We start from the raw sequence: 21,103 nt of genomic DNA, 5'->3' as shown, positions 1-21,103 counted from the left end.
GGACAACTTTTCTTCAATGAAGAGGACATTAAAGACACAATTAGGAGTTATTTTACCCAACTATATGCCAATACATTTAATAATCTAAGTGAAATGGAGTAATATGTATAAAAATATAGATTGCCTAGATTAATAAAAGAGGAAATGGGTCCTATTTTAGAAAAAAGAAATAGAAAAAGTTATTTATCAACTCCCTAAGAAAAAATCTCCAGACCCAGATGGATTTACATGTGAATTCTACCAAACATTTAAAGAACAATTAATTTCAATACTATATAAATTATTTGAAAAAAATCAGGAAAGAAGGAGTCCTACCAAATTCCTTTTATTACCCAGATATGGTACTGATAGCTAAACCAGATAGGGGGAAAATAGATAAAGAAAATCATAGACCAATTTCCCTAATGAGTATTGATGCAAAAATCTTAAATAAAATATTTGTAATGAATACAGAAAGTCATCCCCAGAGTAATTCACTGTGACCAAATCAGATTTATACCAGGAATGCAAGATTGGTACAATATTAAGAAAACTATTAGCATAATCAACTGTATCAATAACCAAACTAACAAAAATCGTATGATTATCCCAATAGATGCAGAAAAAGCATTTGATAAAATCAAATACCCATTCCTATTAAAAACTATAGAGAATAGAAGAATAAATGGAGTTTTCCTTAAAATGATCAGTAGCATCTATTTAAAACCATCATATGTAATGTAACTAGAACCATTCTCAATAAGATCAGGAGTGAATCAAGGCTGTCCATTATTACTGTTATCATTCAATATTGTATTAGAAATGTTAGTTTTGGCAATAAGAGAAGAAAAAGTGATTAAAGGAATTAGAGTAGGTCATGAAGAAACCAAATTATCACCCTTTGAAGATTATATAAAGGTATATTTATAGAACTCTAGAGAATCAACTAAAAAAAAAAAAACTACTAGAAACAATTCACAACTTTAGCAAAGTTGCAGGATGCAAAATAGATGCACACAAATCATCCTCATTTTTATATATTACCAACAAAGTCCAGCATCAAGAGCAACAAAAAAGAAATTCCATTTAAAATAACTGTCAATGGTATAAAATATTTGAGAATCTATCTGCCAAGGGAAAGTCAAGAACTATATGAAGACAACTACAAAACACTTTCCACACAAATAAAGTCAAATCTAATCTGTTGAAAAAATATCTTGGATAGGTCAAGTGAATATAATAAAAAATGACAATATTACATAAATAAATCTGCTTATTTAGTGCCATACCAAACTCCCAAGAAATTATTTTACATATCTGAAAAAAAAAGTTAACAAAGTTCATCTGGAAGAACAAAAGGTCAAGAATTTCAAGGGAATTAATTGTTTTAAAATGCTAATGAATGTCTTACTTTCATTAGCATGTGCACTTAGCATCTCAGTTAATTTTCTCTTTCTAGTTCTCTTGGACTTCTTAGGTCTTTCTCTGTTCTTTAGCCATTGGAAGAAGAAGACACTTCATTATCTGAAAGTGAAGGATTTGCTCCTGAGCTTCAGTCTCACTTTGCAGATGTGTTCTTTAACTCTGTCCTAAAGTTTCAGTAAATTTGAGCCTTTGAAAGCCATTTACTTAACCTTGTCCATTTTTTTTTTTCAGTTCATATTTTTCTTGAAATTTGCTACTTATTAGGATTGATTCTGTTATCTTTGATAGTCTACTTAAACTAGACTCAATTGTTGTTTTTTTCTTTTACTATTCAACCACCTTGACTAGAGTCTTTAAAAAAATTATCTTTAAGGCTTTCATGGTTGCATTTTTCCCCTCAAATAGTGAGATTCCCCTGATTTTCATATTTTGAGCCACTGCTTCCTTCTGACTTATCTATTAAGTTACATATTCTTGTATTACCATTTTGTTTTTCAATATTTAGAATGAATAAATAGTTGGGCCTCCCGGGTAGCCTATGTTCCTTCAGATGACTCCAGTAATGCCAAGACATTATCATTGTGATTTTACAATACTTTAAACTAAGAATAAAAAGAAAAAGAAAATATTCTTTCCTTCAAAATTGAAGAGGCTATAGGACAGTGTTGAAAGAGGGGCAAATTTGGAGTCATAGGAATGGATATGAATTGTATCTTCAAACATTTTACTACCCAGTTGATGTTGAGCTAGACTTCAAACCTCTTTGAGCCTAAGTTTTATCTGTAAAATGTGGGGGTTTAAGATCCTGCATAGCATTAAATCTGTGAGTTTAGGATCCCTGGAAATTTCTAAAAAGAACTCAGAACATATATATTTCTCAGATTTCTATTTCTAGATGAAAGAATAATTTTGTTCTTTTTGGAAATTGAGAGTTAATATTTATAGTGGTGTCCCCTTTGTTGATTACTAAAGAAGTTCGGCCTAATATCATCCAGCACTAGTGGTCTATGTTAGCTAACTTTTTAAAAAATACAATACAGATATGGTGGGGAACTCTCATTTCTTCTTCTTCTTTTTATAAAAAGAACTTTTCCACTCTATATTTTGTGATGAAAGAAGTATCTTAAATCCTTAGATCAATAGAGGTTACACATTTCATCAACTAAATGAACAAAGTAATCAACTCACCCAAATTACATTACTTGATAGATCAAAAAGTAACAAGAAACTTTTAATTGATTTTTCCAGTAAGTTCCTGTTGAAAACCTGACATGTGTCCTCCCTTTGGGGCTAATCTCCATTCTTTCCATGTAACATAACCTAAGGAAGAAGTTTAAGGACCCTATATGTGACTCATTTGAGTTTTAGATTTTCAAATCCCTCAAAACTAGCAAAATATGTGACTCCATTTATGTAGTAAATGAAATACTTTTTAAAAGTAATAAATAGATAATGATTTCTTGAATAATTTAAATACAGTATACATTATATAGTATGTAAAAAATTCTCTTGAAAAAATCCATAAAAACATCAAAAAAAGAGGTTTATAAAGTGCTTTTAATGGTAAAAATTTTGTGTTTTTAATTAAAACAACATCATTGATCTGCTTCAATGCAAAACTAGAGTTCTTGTTGGCTAACATGGTGGGAGAGGCCATTCTACACTTGTCATAGGTTAATACCCCAGAGGTCCATCCAGTAGAGGAGATCTTTGATTTTGTGTGTATGTGTATGTGTGTGTGTATAAATATATATGTAAATAAATAAATGTGTGTGTGTGTGTATATATATGTATGTATGTATATACATACATACATACATATATATACACACACATATACGTATACACATTCACATATATGTATGTATATGAATATATGTATATATGTATGTATATCTGTATATTTATGTATGTGTGTATACACATGTGCATATATAATTTCACTTAATGCTTGTAATAATCCTTTCAGATAATTATTGCAGATATTCTCATTTTGTAGATAATTTCCTCATGGCTACATGGTTAGTGGGTGTTTGAGATGGAATTTGAACTTAGATCTTCCTTAATTTAAGGCAAGTGCTCTATGACCCACATATTAGTCATTAAGTTGAATAACCTGCCAGGCTAGCTGATTTCCCATCTTCCATTCCATAAATTAATTTTTATTTTGGTATCATACAGGAAAATTCTATATAGAAAGCTCTATACCAAAGTCAGATTTTAGAAGACAGGAGCAATTATAAATGGAGTTATTTATAAACAAAAGATAAATGAAAATAAATGACATGTATCTGTCATAATAATGGTAGGAAGAGGCCACAATCCCAGATAAGCTGAAGTGTGGAAAAAGTGCAAATGATAGTTTGTCTTTTAAATTATATTCTGAATATTCAATTAATGAATGAACAAGTATTTGATTGCCTGTTGCTGTGTATAAGGTACTCTGTTGTTTGTGGGGATATAAAGACAAAAAAAAAGAAGTTATTCCTTTCTTCAAGGAGATTTTGTTTTCCTTTATTTTTGTTTATTTTTAGGGCACATATTATGTCTTCTTATGAATACAATTTGATGTAACAGCAATATTTTAAATCCATGGCAGCAAGGAAATAATACTCTTCAACTTTTAATTTTGCTCTTGCCTTCTACATCAAGGCTATGATTTTCCAACCAAGAAGACTAGAACCAATATATTTAAAAGATGATTCTAGACAAAAATAAGTGAAATGATAGTTAGATAATAATTAATTCTTATACATTCCGGTGTTCTTCACTGGAATATTCTAGATTTATAATGAGGTTGCTGAGGCACAACTGACAATCTTTGAGAAAATTTAGAAACTCTGTATTGTATTGGAAAAAATGAGGAAGAATTGATATTATCTTCAACAAAGGAGAAAAAGTTGGATCCTGGAAATTTCAATCTTGATGTTAATTTCTGGGGAAATTCTAGAACAGATTATGTGATTTATGAGTACTGAGGGAATTGCTGATCATCAGGAGTTAGAATGGGTTAACTAAAAATAAGTCCCACCAAATTTATTTCCAATCCTTAGAATGTAATGCCTCCAGAAAAACTAATCTATATTGAGGCAATTTGCACAGCAGACAATCCACAAGCAAGTATTATGTGCCAGGCACTGTATTAAACACTGAAGATAAAAAGTCAGATGCACAAACACAGCTACTTCCCTAAATCTCATTTTCATAATAGAAGTTGAGGAGTTATCAGATAAGTAAGAAGAAACTCTAGAAGTTTCAGAATTCCTCACTGATGTGTTTGCTCTTCCTGATCAGAAGACACCATTATTTCAAAGAAAAAATATCTTATGAAAAAGCATAGAAAGAAAAATTAAGTAATAAAATACTTTTCCTTTAAAGCTGATGCAAATCTTCCAACAAAATACACTATCAGTGAAAAAAAAGTCAATGTATCTTGGTAACTATTATAGGAGATAAATTGTGTTATATTATATATGTAAGAAACACATGTAGCTAGAATATTCTTGTAAAAAGGCAAATATAATGTATTATAGAAATAAAATCCAGCTTCAGCTTCTGAATTTCCCTGTGTTCATTTGGATTTCATAAAGTAGTCCATGACATTCTTATGATGAAATAGAGAAGTATACATTAAGGGCAGCTATGTGGCACAATGGATACAATGCCAGATCTGAAATCAAGGCTCATCTACCTGAATTATTATTTTTTAATTTTTTATTAAATGCTTTTTATTTACAAAACTTATGCATGGGTAATTTTTCAACATTGACCCTTGCAAAACTTTCTGTTCCAAATATTTCTGTCTCCTCCTCCCCCTCCCTAGATGGTAGTCCAATACATGTTAAATATGTTAAAATAGATGTTAAATCCAATAGATGTGTACATATTTATACAGTTATCTTTCTGCACAAGAAAAATTGATCTAGAAAGAATAAAAACTGAGAAGGAAAATAAAAATGCAAGCAAACATTAACAGAAAACATGAAAATGCTATGTTGCCAGCCACATTCAGTTCCCTAGTCCTCTCTCTGGGTGTATATGGCATTCTTCATCACTGAACAATTGGAACTGGTTTGAATCATGTGTTGTTGAAGAGAGCCATGTTCTTCAGAATTGATCATTGTATAGTCTTATTGTTGCTGTGTATAATGATCTCCTGGTTTTGCTTATTTCCCAAAACATTAGTCTCTCCAGACCTCTCTGAAATCATTGTGTTAGTTGTTTCTTACTGAACAATAATATTCCATGACATTCATATACCATAATTTATTCAGCCATTCTCCAACTGATGGGCATCCACTAAATTTCCAGTTTCTTGCCACTACAAAAAGGGTTGCCACAAACATTTTTGCACATGTGGGTCCAGTTCCCTCCTTTAAGATCTCTTTGCGATATAAGACTAGTAGAAACACTGCTAGGTCAAAGGGTATGCAAGTTTGATAACTTTTTGAGCATAGTTCCAAATTATTCCTAAGAATGTTTGGATCTGTTCACAATTCCACCAACAATGTATCAGTGTCCCACTTTTCCCACATCCCCTCCAACATTCATTCATCATTATATTTTCCTGTCATCTTAGCCAATCTGACAGGTATATAATGGTATCTCATTTGCATTTCTCTGATTAATAGTGATTTGGAGCACCTTTTCATATAACTAGAAATAGTTTCAATTTCTTCATCTGAAAATTGTCTGTTCATGTCCTTTGACCATTTATCAATTGGAGAATGATTTGCATTCTTATAAATTTGAGTTAGTTCTATGTATATTTTAGAAATGAGGACTTTATCAGAAACTGTGAATGTAAAAATGTTTTCCCAGTTTATTGCTTCCTTTCTATCTTGTCCGCATTCATTTTGTTTATCTACCCAAGTTCTAATTTGGCCTCAGAGACTTATTAGTTCAGTAACACATGGCAAGTCTCTTAACCCTGTTTGCTTTGGTTTCTTCATCTGTAAAATAAACCGGAGAAGGAAATGACAGAGTATTCCTTTATCTTTGCCAAGAAAACTCTCCAAATGGGGTCATTATGAATCAGACATGACTGAAACACATGAATGACAACAACAAATAGATACCATAGTTTTGTAGCTCTTTGAACAACTGGATCCAAAGTTTATTGATCTATGGTTTACTAATAGTTTGGAGAAAGCTCTCCAGTGGTATTCAATACACCTCTAAACTTTAAAATTGTTCTCTGCTCAACATTGTTATATGTGAGTTCAGGATGACATGCTTATCATAAATGTTGGTTCGATGGAAGTAGGAGTGATTGAAATTATGATATATAACAAGACCAAAATCCAAAGTGAACTTGACAGACTAGAAGGATGAACCGAATTGAACAATATTAAATTTAAATTCTGTTTTTAAAATGATTTACAGAAGTATAGGAGGATTAAAAATATAAGTACTTCATATGAAAAAGTCTTAAGGCTATTAGTTTATTTTCAAGTTAACTGCACACTTTTCTTTTCAACTTTGGAAATTTTCACTGGCTGTTCACTTGTCTTTTATGTTTTCACTCTTCATCTCTTCGTGCTGACTTCCCTGACTTCCTTCAAGTTCTAGATAAAAACTTGGAACAGGAAGATTTTCCCAATTCCTCTTATTTCTAATACCTTGGCTCCATTAATTATTTCCTAATTATCTTGCAAATAGCTTATTTGTACATAGGTTGCATATTATCTCCTTCATTAGACTATGAACTCCATGTGGGCAAGGTTTGTCTTGTTCTGGTTTTTGTCTGTTTGTTTTTTTATTCTAGCACATAATATAGTGCCTGCTTAATAATTTTTTTTTTAGCTTACTGATTGGTTGATTGTTAATATTGTAAATCTGGAGTATACATTCATTGTATCTCAAAGACTTTAGTACATTAACTATCTAAATTTAAAACTGCAACTAGACTTTTGGAATATGCTTCACATAGTTCTTATGTTTAAAAAAAAAAAAAGAGTAAATAATAGTGCTATGCTTTGTGCTGGCCAGATAGCATATATAATTTACTACTTAGGTCTGAAGACCATGTTTTTTAAATTTTAATAGTATTTTCTTTTTCCATTTACATAAAAAGATATTGTTCAATGTTTTTGTAAGATTTTTAGTTCCAAAATAGTTTTTCTTTCTCCTTCTTTTATTTCCTCCCTCCCTAATACAACAAGCAATCTGATATAGATTATAGATGCACAAATATTTAATAAAACAATTTTTTTCACATGAGTTATGTTAGAAGAGAAAAATCAGGAGAAAAGGGAAAAGCTATGAGATAAAAAACAAAACAAAACAAAATAGTGTGGTTTGATCTTTATTCAGTCTCCATAGTTTTTTCACTGGATGCACTGGATTCCCATCCAGTGTTTAATAGAATTAACTTGGATGACTGTATTGCTGAGAAGAACTAATTCTATCATAGTTGACTATCACACAATCTTTCTGATATTGTGTATAGTGTTTTCCTCTTTACTCAGCATCGGGTCATATAAGTGTGTCCAAGCTTTTCTGAAATCAGCCTGTTCCTGTTCATTAATTCCTACAGAATAATAGTATTCCATTACATTTATATGACAATGTATTCAGCTAATTCACAATTGGTGGTCATCCATTCAATTTTCAAATACTTGCCATCACAAAAAGAGATCCTACAATCATATTTGTATACACAGATCCTTTTCTTTCTTTTTTTTTTTTTATCTCTTTGGGATACAGACCCAGTAGTGATACTGCTGATCAAAGGGTATGCTCAGTTTTATAGCCCTTTGGGCATAGTTCCAAATTGCTTTCCAGAATGGCTGGGTCAGTTCATAACTCCACCAATAATGCGTCAGTGTCTACTTTTCCAAAATCCCTTCAATATCTATCATCTTTTCCTGTAATTTTTGGCAATCTGCTGGGTATAAAGGTGGTACCTGAGGGCCACATTGTAACAGGTAAAAAGCCAAACTGTTTGGAGGGATTCAGTTAGAATGCTGAAAATACTTATATGGTTTATCTTGAAAGAACATATTTTTGGTTCAGGAGGAAGAATAAATTAAAAAAAAAAACTCTCTATCTTGTAAAGAAACAAATTTCTTTTTCCCTGGAGGTACTTAAGAAGAAGCAAGATTTACTTATTGGATATGTAATAAAAATACATTTCTAAGTTATAGGACATTAAACTCAATATTTAGGGTGTTTTGCAATTCTAAGGTTCCAGTTTCATGAGAAATGTATCATGTAACAACAAATATCTACTAAATCAGGGCCATATGAAAACAGAGTACAACAAATGCAAGCACTCAGTTACACAGATTTAGAAGACTAAAACAAAATGGGGATGAATAAGGAACAGCAAGAAACAGGTTTTATGTTATTGAACAAACCAGGTTCCTAGAATTCCTTGGAAGTATTTAACAGAGGCAATAAATTATTTCAGACATTTATCACAGTTAAGAGACTATTATGGGAATAGATGAAGGGAAAAAAAAAGAAAATCCCAATCCTAAAAAGAGTTGAAAAGGATTGAATTTGAAAGTGAGTCCTATGATAAGGGAGAAAATGGGTCACTTAATCTATGCAAATTTGGAGGTTTCATTGTTGTTTTCATTTATCATATGAAGGGAGATTAATGGCATTAATGGGATCTATAAGTACTTCAGGACAGGAAATTATATTGATTTCAAAGGGAAAAATCAAGGAGTAGTGCAAGTTAGTTAGCAATTAAATAAAGGGGAGGGGAATCCCAAGTAATAGGAATGGAAAAGAATTGAAAGTTTCTTTGGTGTTATAGATCAAGTTATGTGGATCCTTCTTACATTACCAAAAACACCCCCAAATCCCAAACAAACAAAAAATCTTGAGACTTTTCTCCCTCTCATACTATTCTTTTCAAGTATTATGTTGAATAACTTATTGAAATTTTATTGAATATTTGTTTTCTCCCGTGAATAACTCAAATGATAGTGCTCAATGATAGTACCTTTTTTATCACTGATATAATCTCAATATTATTAGTAGTCCTAAGGAAAACTAACTGCTGTTTTATTCTTAAATTGTTCTTGGATATAATAAAACCACCTTTATTCTTATGTCATTCTTATGTTATTTTAAGAATAGCTCAACATTATTGAATTCCAGAAAGAATATCACATGAAATATTAGTATCAGATTAATTCATAGTTCTATATAAAGTGACACAATCCTTTTATGAAATATCAGTTAATTTTATTCCTTGACAACTCTTGTGTAGTGAGCAACAGAAGTAACAATTCTTCAAAATGTATAATTCTTTTACTCCTTACCATTAATAGTATTGTTTGCAATTTTATTTTTCTGTTAAAAAATCTGAAGAAAGAGAAGTTTTATAACAATAGCTATAGTTATACTTAATAGCGTATAGTTATACACTTAACTAGAATCTATAATTTTAAATGTGAAACTCCACTTAAAAGCAAAAGGATTTTTAGATTATTATGTATTTTTACAATATAAATTATTACAACAAAAGAATTCATGGCAACTTAGTCAACCCTCAGTCAATTAGAACTTGACATATAGTAATAAGCTCTAATTAAGGAATTAGGAAGACATTTGCTCATTAGAAAGGAAGCCCATTACATTGGATAATTATATCATAAAGAGGTTAAAGTAACAGTGTAATCCAACTGGAAATATATTATTTGCATACCCAAAAGCATATATAATGGACATTTTATATGTTGTGAATATAACATTGTCAAAGCCAATTAAGACATTTAAGAATGATATCCTCAAATTGAAAGGCCTGATGTTCAAAGATTCCACATTTTCTATATATCTTTCTCCTAACAGGAGCTGGAGGATGGTCTCCCTCAGACAGTGATCATTACCAATGGCTGCAGGTTGATTTTGGCAATAGAAAGCAGATCAGTGCCATTGCAACCCAAGGTAGATATAGCAGCTCTGATTGGGTGACCCAGTACCGAATGCTCTACAGTGATACAGGAAGGAACTGGAAACCATATCATCAAGATGGGAATATCTGGGTGAGTCATTGTTATAAAGACAAAATTTAAAATTGGTGAACTAAGAAACTAGACTCTAAAGATTATTAACTGTTTATCTGAAAGCATGATCATTCATTAAAAATTATCTATGAGATGAAATCTATCATGAATTACTGTATTTCTGGATTGAACTTATAGTCATTATTTAAAGCATTTATTTGTTGAGTAATGGCTTAATAACACAATATCTTCAAATTAGTATGGAGATATTTGGAGGATAAGGGTTCCTTATTCAACTATTGTAAAAATGGAATAGTATTTTGGAATACAAAATAAGATATGGGTTATAGCTGGACTCAGCCCATTTATACATGATTCATATTGATATTTTCTTAGAAGCCTTTATCTCTGATATCACATTTGCCAGCTATGTAATTTGGATCTTGATTTCTTGTTAGAGATTCTTTTACTGTAGCATGTTAGACATAGGGTTACAGTATTAAGCAATGAAGTATACTAAGGTTCAGTATAAAGAGGATTGGGCTCTTGTCTGGAGTTAGCCCTTAATTAGCAAGTTATAAGACTTAGATCTTAGTATCTTTTTAGAGCATATGAACTTAATACGATAATATTTTGATTGTATTATCATGAAGCTTATCTGGCCAAGACACTTGGAAAATGTTTTATTACAAACCAACTTTAAGTCATGGTCATTTCTAGAAACAAGAATGGTAATTCTTTCCTGTTTGTGCAGAGTAATCATCTTCTTAAACTTATATAATGCAGAACATCTCAAACAGATATAATTTTAGAAGACAGTAGGCAAAAATAAACCAATAAAACACTATATATGAAGATTAACACAAATTGCTGTGGGGAAAAAAGAGACAAAATAATAAATACTTAGATGACAAACCCAAGTAGGACAGCGACCACAAATGTATGACTTTCTTGAAATAACATGTAACCTAGGGCAAATCATCTCTCCTAACTCTTAAAGGAAAATTTTCTTCCAAGTACATATATACATACATATACTCATACACAATTTTACTGGGAAAACTCATTCATTTCCAAAGCTTCAACTATATACTCTATCCAATTAATTATTCAGATTATGTCTCTATTCCTGATCACTCTTCTGAGCTTTATAATTAAGAACTCCAGTTGTTTTCACGACATCTTCACCTTTGTACTGAATAGACCAGAAGATGACATTAGAAACACCTGGGTTCAAATTCTGCCTCCTAAATTCACTAGCTGGTTGTCACATCATGGACAAATAAGTCTCAACTATACTAACTTACTATGTACTAACTTAACCTCAGGACTATGGTGAGAGCCAGATAATAATAAGTAGTTAAAGTGAATTACAAAATGTAAAGCTCCAATGAGCTTCTAATTATCAGCAATGTTAGCATTGAATCTATTTCCATGCCTAAAACTAGCTTATTATATCCTTCTCAAAACTTTTTCCTTCTCCTGATTTCACCACTTGTCTGTGAAACCAATACTCTCTTAGTCTCTTTCAGTTTTCTCTTCTCTATGTCTCAAGCGAAACCTTTATCCAATTCTGACATTTCCAACTGTATAACATTTTCCCTCTTCATTACCACAAGACTCTTATGAACTGCATTGGCTATTATAATATCCTGAAAATATTTTCCTGCCTTCAGTCTTTCTATTTTCCTATTTATGGTTTATATCACTTTAAAACATTGTGAAGAGGGGGGTTATATTTTCTTCTTTATGAAAAAAATTTTCAGTCTGTCTCTATTGCTTTCCAAGTAAAATTCAGCTTTACATTCAAATACTACCACAATCTCTGTTCCTCTTGCTGTTTAAGACACAGCTCAAGCACCATCTTCTAAGGGAAGCCTTTCCATTATCTGTTCTTTCTAATTATCTTATATCTACTGAAATCTTAATAAAAACAACTTTTTAAAGCAAATTCATTTTTTAACATTATATATATTATTCATATCTTTATAGTAATACATGTAGTCTTCTCCAAGAGATAAATATTTGGGTCCACAGTGCATAGTATCTAGTAGACTACTGACAAACTGATATTATTATTATCCTAAAGAATTTTTTTCTGTTTCACATTCTTAAATCAAACTAGAACACTCTGCTGCCCATTCTTACCTTTCACTTTATTTATATCATTCTTGATACCTACAATTTGTCTTCTCTCACTTCTCTTGATGAAATCCCACCCATTCTACCTCTAAAATAATTCAGTAGTCTTGTTTCAAGGAATATAGCTCTTTTAAAACCACATTTTAATAGAAGTGAATCGGAAACATAATTATTATGTTGCCTTTAAAATACACATGAAGCTTGAAATTAAAGGAAACAACTCCTGATGAAAATGTTTTAATCTTTCCTAATCCAAAAATAATTTAGTGCATTCAAAACTCCCAAACGTGGTGAGCTCATTGATCCCTAAAAATCTCAAGCATTACTTACTGCTAAATTCTTAATGTGTGCTTTCTAATTTCAAAAGCACTTCATAAAAAATAAAACTAAGAATGAAACAATTGCTCTTTATAGAGAAAGTATATACCAAATAGAAAAAAAATTGATTCCTCATTCAAACAGAATGGGATAATGGCAGTGTTTGAAAATACATTGATCTAGGATGTCAATAATAAGAATCTCAGGTCTTATGTAAGATTCTCACTCTTTTAACTTATATGACCTTGAGCAAGTTCCAAATGAAAGATTCATTTTGATCAACATTGAGATTAGGAGTTTGATTAATAATTTAATAACAATCTTAGGTCTCAGAGAATCCAATGATTCCTGAGGGTTTTCAAGTCCTACAACCATCATATCATGTCTCAGGGATTCCAATGATTCCTGAGAGTTTTGAAGTCCAACAATTTTTGATGTCCATGACTCAAATGCCATAACTGCCATGGTCTTTCAGTGGTGGGCACAGTCAGCAATGGAACCACCCAATGTTTCTTGGTCTCCTTTGTTTCAAGGGCCTGCTCAGTCTCTCTCCGATGGACAAGGTGGCTAGATGGCACCCATCTGATTCCTTCTCCACCTATAGAGATGTAAGCAAACCCTCTCCCCCAAGCAGTTAACCTATCTGGTCCCTTTCAATCACCACTTTCTGGGTCTCTCCACATCCCCTGGCGATTATCTAAAGATAGTAGAGCTGGTCGCACTGGACACTGCCCTTCCTGTAGGTTATAAAACCTATCTGCCAGAGCCAGTGCATCTTTGTCAAAAATCAAGAAGTTAATAATATTAAGAGCTAGATTTAGAAGTTCTCTAGGGTTACCTGTGGCTCCCCCTTTCTTTTGTTTTTGGAGGAGCATCTTAATGTCTGTTTCTCCTCTCTACTATTGCCTGTCCTTGAGGATTAAAGGGTATGCCAGTGGTGTGTAAAATCTTATACCGTGCACAAAAGTGTGTAAAATGTTTAGATGTATATGCAAGTCCATTATCCATTTTAATTGCTTGTGGCACACCCATAATTGCAAATGCTTGAATAAGGAATTCAGTGACCACTTTGGCTGTCTCTTTTGCTGCTGGTATTGCAAAAATGAATCCTGAAAAGGTATCTACCACAACATGGATAAAAGATAGGTGACCTTTTAAAAGATTTATAATGGGTCACATTCATTTGATCACATTCATTTGACAAATTTCATTGGATCTCAAACCACAAGAGTTCTTTCTTGGAGGTAGTGTAGGAGCATGGAAAGGAATGCAAGCCGTACAGGCTTTTACTATGCTCCTAGCTTCCTCTCTTGTTATTCCAAATTGTAAACATAAAGCTTGAGCAGCCTGATGATATTTAGAATGAGATTCCTGGGCTTCTTGGAATAAAGGAGTGTTGATCAACACAGTTAGAAGGCTATCTGCCTTTGAATTACCATCAAAAATAGGACCTGGAAGTCCACTATGAGAGTGGACATACAAAATATAAATCTTGCCTGGATGCTTTCTCACTTGCTCTTAAAGTTCCTTCAAGAGCTGATAAATATTAGAGGCTACAAATTTTATTTGGGCTGTGGCAATTCTTTGTACCACACCTACTCAATAGGCCGAATCAGATATTATATTTATATCTCCTGGATAATAAGTAAGAGCTAGAATGATTGCATACAATTCATTCTGCTGAGTGGACTGAAAAGGAGTTCTGATTACTCTCTTTATAGTTAAGTCATGAGACTATATAGTGCAAATATTATGTTTGGATGCATCTGTAAAGATAGTTGGTCCTTTAAGAGGAACTTTAGAAATCTTTTCTTCAAGAATCCATTGTCCATTATGTATTAGTCTGGTTATCTTTAATGGAGACCTGTGTGTAAAATTTGGAGCCATGGCTAATAAAATTTGCCACTCTGGGATGGTTTCACAGCACACATTAATTTGTGTATTTGTATAAAAGGTGTATATCTTGTCAGGTCTTATCCCAGATAATTGTACTGCTCACTTAATGGCCTTTAATAAAATTCTAGCCACAAGCACTGGGCAAGGAGTAAGGCTTTATTGTGGTTGTGCCAGGGGGTTCACCCCACTCTATCACAACTGTCTCTTTGATGAAGGACTGCTGTGGGTGCCTCTTGTGCAGCAAAAACTGATATTTCCAAGGGTTTTTGAGTGAATCTTTCAACCACATTAGATAAAGCCAGTTCAATTGCTCTCAAAGCCTCTTGAGCTTCTTTTGTAAGCTGGCATGGTGAGTTTAAAGCACCGTCTCCCCTTAAAATATCATATAATGGTTGCAATTGATAGGTAGTCAAGCCTAACAATAGACACATCCATTGGCTATCTCTTATCAATTTCTGAAAGTCATTTAAGGTGTTTAGCTTCTCTATTCTTAAGGACAGTTTTTGTATTGCAAGCACTTTAGTGTATATTTCATATCCTAAATATTAAAAAGGAGCATGTCTTTGAATTTTTTCTGGAGCTATGTGAAATTTGTAGTTCCTTAGTGTTTCTATGGCCTTTTGTAGACATGCTTCTAACATTTGTTCCTCATGTACACATCCCTTTATATCATCCATGTAATGTAATAACATTACTTTTGGAAATGCTTTTCTTACTGGAGTAAGAGCAGCAGCAACATACATTTGACACATAGTAGGGCTGTTTTTCATTCCATGTAGAAAAACTGTCAATTCATATCTTTTATAAGGCTCAGCTAAATAAATGCTGGGCACTGAAAAGGCACATCTTTTCATATCCTCCTTATCTAAAGGGATAGAATAGAAACAATCCATAATGCCTATAACCCAAAGAGGCCATTCTCTAGGCAATTGAGTAGGAGATGGAAGCCCAGGTTGAAAAGTTCCCATAGTTTCCATCTGTTCATTTATCTTTCTTTAATCAGTCAACATTCTCCATTTTCCAGATTTCTTTCTTAAAACTTAGGCTTGACCATTTCATCTCCTGAGAGTACGTACTAAACAGTGTCCTTCCATAAACTGATGTGGGAAACTGGGGAATGTATATGATAATATCCCAGTCACTAATACAGGTAAACAATGTATGACATATTACCCAGGAGAAGTAGAAGCAGGTTTACTGATACAGACTCCTAATAAGCAATCTTGTGATAGTTGCCCAGATTCTGACTCCAAGGACTTAGAGAAGGTTATAAGTGTCCTTGGTCAAGTTGTTCCTGTATTATATCTAATAAGGCCTGAATTTTATCGCCCCTTAAGGAATTTTTCAACTATGCAAGGACTAAAAGCTCCTGTTTCCCCTTCAAAAGTCCATCTCAAAGAGGTAGCACTAACTTCAGCTGCTATTGATCCTCCTATGCCAGACATATAGGTGTCTACCTTAATCTTTGGCCAGTGACTGGGCCAATTGGCACCTCTAATGACTGTATGATCTGCACTGGTCTACCAGTCCTTCTAATGGTAGGCCATTTATATAGATAGTGAGCATAAGTTGGTCAGCTGTAACTGCTACAGTCCACAGTGTTCCTAGATTCTGATGGTTGGAGTCAGAATCTGGGCAACTATCACAAGATTGCTTATTAGGAGTCTGTATCAGTAAACCTGCTTCTACTTCTCCTGGGTAATATGTCATACATTGTTTACCTGTATTAGTGACTGGGATATTATCATATACATTCCCCAGTTTCCCACATCAGTTTATGGAAGGACACTGTTTAGTACGTACTCTCAGGAGATGAAATGGTCAAGCCTATTGTGCCTGGAGGCAAGGGATCCATAGGCTGGAGAGGAACAGATTTCACTTCTCCAGGGGTATCTCAATTGTCCCAGATGCATACAACTCTATTCTCCCTAATTGTAATCCCTTTCTCCTATCAGATGGCTTCCTGGCTGATTGGTTATGTCTGGGTACTGGACTTCTAGGCACCCTCTGAGTATACCATGAGCTGCCAACATGCCCAAAGTGTTTTTTGCTTGGGGCCCTGGAGCTGGGCCCTTCATCCCATTTCTGAAGCCCAAGGGAAGCCTCTGTTGCATTTTGGACATGGGGTATTTGGCCTTGTTTTCCCACCATGTCTTCTCATTCTGTCTCTATGCCAATATTGAGCTTTCAGATGCCCTACTTTACCCACATTGAAAGCATTGACAAGTCTCTGGAAGTCCCTTGCCAGAAGGGACTCTGTCTTCCCATGTTCGGATCTTGGGAAGTCTGCCTCATAGCCTGCCTATAAAAGGCATTTGTGCCCACTGTGGCACAGCATCTTATGATCTCATCTAAAGGAGCATCCTTGTGTAGTCCTAGTATAATTCTTCTACAAATCTCATTAGCATTTTCTTTAGCAATTTGCCTTATCAAAATGTATGTTACTGTATTTCACCATTAGTTTGTATGATAGCTGTCTGCAAACGTCCCACAAAGTCAGCAAAGGGTTCATTTGGCCTTTGTGTTATTTTTGTGAAGGCCCCACCCTTGTCATCTTTATTGTGGAGAGAAGCCCACAATTTGCTCATATGCTGCTATAGAATAATTAATCTGTACTGCGACATCTGCATAAGGACCTACACCTGTTAGTAGGTCATAGATGATTGCAGCATGAACTCCATTTTGACTATTTTGTTGGGCTTGTATCCTACATATCTCACTGTATTCAGAAAGCTACAAGTTTTGTCCAGGTTTTAAGCATATCCTTGCTATAGATTTCTAATCATTAGGGGTTAAGATTTCATAAGCCAAATTCTGTAATAACATCTTAACATAAGCTTAAGTAGTCCCATAAAGAGTGCAAGCCTTTTTTAGGTCTTTGAGGATTTCTATATCAAAAAGAGCATATTTTCTACTTTCTTGACCTGAAGTGTTAAACTGTTGAATCACAGGAAAAATGTGCTATTGTAACTCATTTACATCTTTCCCATCTTCTGTGACTTTGAGTAGTGCCTTTTGCAATCTACTCATAGGAGGAGGTGGTTGCTGGGGGGGAGGTGCTGGTGGTATCACTGCCCTCCCACTACTCCTCCTCCCTCTATCCCAGAAGGTGGAGTTGATGGGGTTGTGTCAATTATCTGCTCCATAGACAGGGTTGAAGCTGCCTGGTGAGATGAAAAATCACCATGCCCTTGAACCTCACTTAAATCTCCATGCCCTGTGGGGATATGGTCATTAAACTGTTCTTTGTCTTCCTGTTTTTCCTCACACTTCCTCATCTGGCTGTTCCTAGAACTTTTCTTTTTTCTATAACTTGCAGGATTCTTTAAGGCCAACTTTATTATGTTGTATATATAAAATGCTTTGATGGAAATTGAACGAGGATCTTTATCATTGTAATATTCACATAGCTGGTGTCCTACAAGTTTCCAATTGTCTGGCATAATTTGTTCTTCCTCTAAGAACTAAAGGGACATGCATTCTAATGTATCCAAGAATCTAGTGATCTGTTCCCAAGTTATAATTAAGCCTTGTCCCTTGATCAAATTAAGCATGCTTTCTGTAGTGCCCATTTGGGGCAGGGGTGGGAGTGGGGCTGCCCCATTTCAGCCAGAAATGGTTACTAGTTTAGCTCTTAACAAAGTAAGTTCCCTGTTTGTCTATTAAAATACTCACCCAATTTCCTGGTCACTGGGATCTTCTTCAGTGAAAGTAGGGTCTTTGGTTCCACATTAGCCACCAAATGTGATGATTGCATTAGCACCCTAGATACTTTAAAATCAGCCAGAGTCAGGATAAGCAAAAGTCCTTGATCTTTATTCTTTATCAAAGGGAGAGGAGAGAGCCTCGAAACAGGAATCTCCTCTTTCTTCTACTGCCCAGGAGTCACCATCCTTTGCCCTATTTCACCCTTTTTCCCTCCTCCCAGTCTCCCTATACACCAATTGATCAAGCCAGCACAGAATGGTGGGGCAGGCCATTTTCCAAGTAAATGCTAATAGAGTATTGTCTAATTGGTAATTAACCTTAAGTGCTTGCTTATCCAAACCTCAGTGCATGAACTCAAGAGTTTCAGCCCTTTACAAATTTTTATTATATGTAATGGGAAGGGGGTAATTGACAATGCATTGCCAAATGAAAATAGATTATATTCTCCAGGGTGAGTTCCAAAAATACATCTTTTAAGATGCTTCTGAATTGATATGTCTTGACCTATGTTTTGAAGAAGTTGTCAGCCTTTTCCTTCTCATTGGATAATATGTTTTCAGAAGAACAAATCCACAGTTCACTGATTAATTCATTCATCAAACATTAAATGCTCATTCCGCTCAAAGTAATGCATTAGGTGATAAGTATATAAAAGTGAAAAGACATAGTTATAGATCTCCTTTTTCTCTCCCTATATATGTTTATACATATTAGCATATACACGAATACATCTATATATAATATGTATATGTGCATATATATGCATATACATACATATTTATAATAACTGTACTGAATTGATTGTTTAAAAGAAATAAGCCCATAATTTCATAGACTCATCACTTTAAAAGATTGTAAAACTAGTCTGATATACTATATTAACAAAGGACTAAGCCCTCATCATCTGAATGATTAAATGTGTTATGATTTCAAAAAATATCAAATTTCATAATTTGTAAAAAAAAAAATGAATCATAAGTGACTCCCAAATTAAACTCTTGAAGTAGTTCATATATTTCACACTCAAAACTTTGCATAGTTGAAACTACTTTAATATTTAAAACTCCTTTTACTTCTATAACTACAGTTGCAATAACAGGAATAGCTAAACTTCTCCATTCATCTTCTCTATATATTCTTCTCAGTTGAAGAAATAAAATAAATTAAGATTGGCCAAACGGCCCCAAGAGATTATCCAAGTTATAGTTTCAGTATCCTAAATGTGAAATTCTTTGATTAAATTGATTCATTAACAGCAAGCCTAAGTATTTTATTATCACAAAAAAACTAAGTATTTTATTATTTTATTATCTTGTTCAGAACAAGGAAATATTCTATGTATTTCATTATTTAGAATCCATTACAAACTACATTTCAAGATTATATTTTTCTTAGCTATTGCTTTTACCTTTATTAGAAATTCAGTTGGATTTGGATCATAGATATTTGGAATGAACATATGAGATTAGAGGATTAATATAACATTCTCATACTGTAAACTTTATTGTGTACTGGTAGAAAATAATACAATTACCATTTAATTTATACTTTAATATATTTAACATGTATTGGTCATCCTGCCACCTAGGGGTGGGGGTGGGGAGAAGGAGGGGAAAAATTGGAACAAAAGATTTGGCAATTGTCAATGCTGTAAAATTATCTATGCATATAACTTGCAAATAAAAAGCTATTAAATTTTTTTAAAAAGAGAGAAATTAAAAAAATCATTAAAAAAAGGAAAATAATACAATTATCTCTGGTTGGAGAATTGTTTTCCATATTTTCAACTAAATGGCTAGTAGGAAAAAAAAAAAAAAAAACAACAGCAAACCATTTTCCAGCATTACAATTGAGTAGCAATACTCTGTTGGAGGTTAAACTTTTAAATGCTCATTATTCCAAACAATAAAATGGAGAAAAATATTTATTGATGATGATGATGATGATGATATATTCAGATAATAATTGTGATTCATGAGGACTTATTGAAGTTTAACTCTTTCAATGTTATTTTAAGAAAACGGACATCATACATAAACTTTTGTCACTTTTCAACAAATTTGGACTCAATATCTTGGCTACCTGTCTCTTCATTAGCAAATTTACTTGTGGACTTTCTGTAAGTATAATCTAAAGGATACTTCATTTTGGTCATACCTGTTGTTTACTGTTTTTGGTTTTAAGTATTTCTTCTTAACTTCAGCTTATTAACCTGAATTATTAACCTGATTAACATCTAGTTTATTATTTTTTTTAAGTTTCTATATGTAACTGAAGGCAGATATATGTGAGATATATCAAAGCAGTAGAGACATAGTGACCAAATGTCAGATGCACTTTCGAAGAATGTTTTTGTTTCCCCAAGTATAAAAGTATAATGAATGCATGTATCACTTAGGGAAGTGGTTTAGAGCTGTTCAGGAGTCACATAACATAGTCACAAGTAACATAGTGATAGATTAACCAAAAATAGTTACTTATAATAAAAGTGACAATATACCAAATAAGTCAGATTGCTTAAGCTTTCCAATTATTTGCAGTAGATTCACTGAATAATCAGGTAATTAAAAGCCTCTGTCATTGAATAATTATTGATTTCACATTTCAGGAAAACCAATTCTCTTAAATAAAATAGGTTATTTTTTATCATATTTTGAAATAAAGGTATATAC

General features: G+C 33.1%; 1 protein-coding gene across 1 annotated transcript in view; it reads left to right on the top strand.

The window, feature by feature from the left end:
- The window catches only part of CNTNAP2 (contactin associated protein 2), a 2,126,697-nt gene that overhangs the window by 112,447 nt on the left and 1,993,147 nt on the right, over window positions 1-21,103 (top strand). The window contains exon 3 of the mRNA XM_051962375.1: window positions 10,213-10,406. Coding sequence (XP_051818335.1) covers window positions 10,213-10,406 — 194 coding nt within the window. The remainder of the gene's footprint in view (window positions 1-10,212; window positions 10,407-21,103) is intronic.

This window comes from Antechinus flavipes, chromosome 5 (assembly GCF_016432865.1).
Source record: "Antechinus flavipes isolate AdamAnt ecotype Samford, QLD, Australia chromosome 5, AdamAnt_v2, whole genome shotgun sequence".
NCBI lineage: Eukaryota > Metazoa > Chordata > Mammalia > Dasyuromorphia > Dasyuridae > Antechinus > Antechinus flavipes.
Note: the sequence above shows the minus strand (reverse complement) of the source record. Positions and strands in the feature narration are given on the sequence as shown.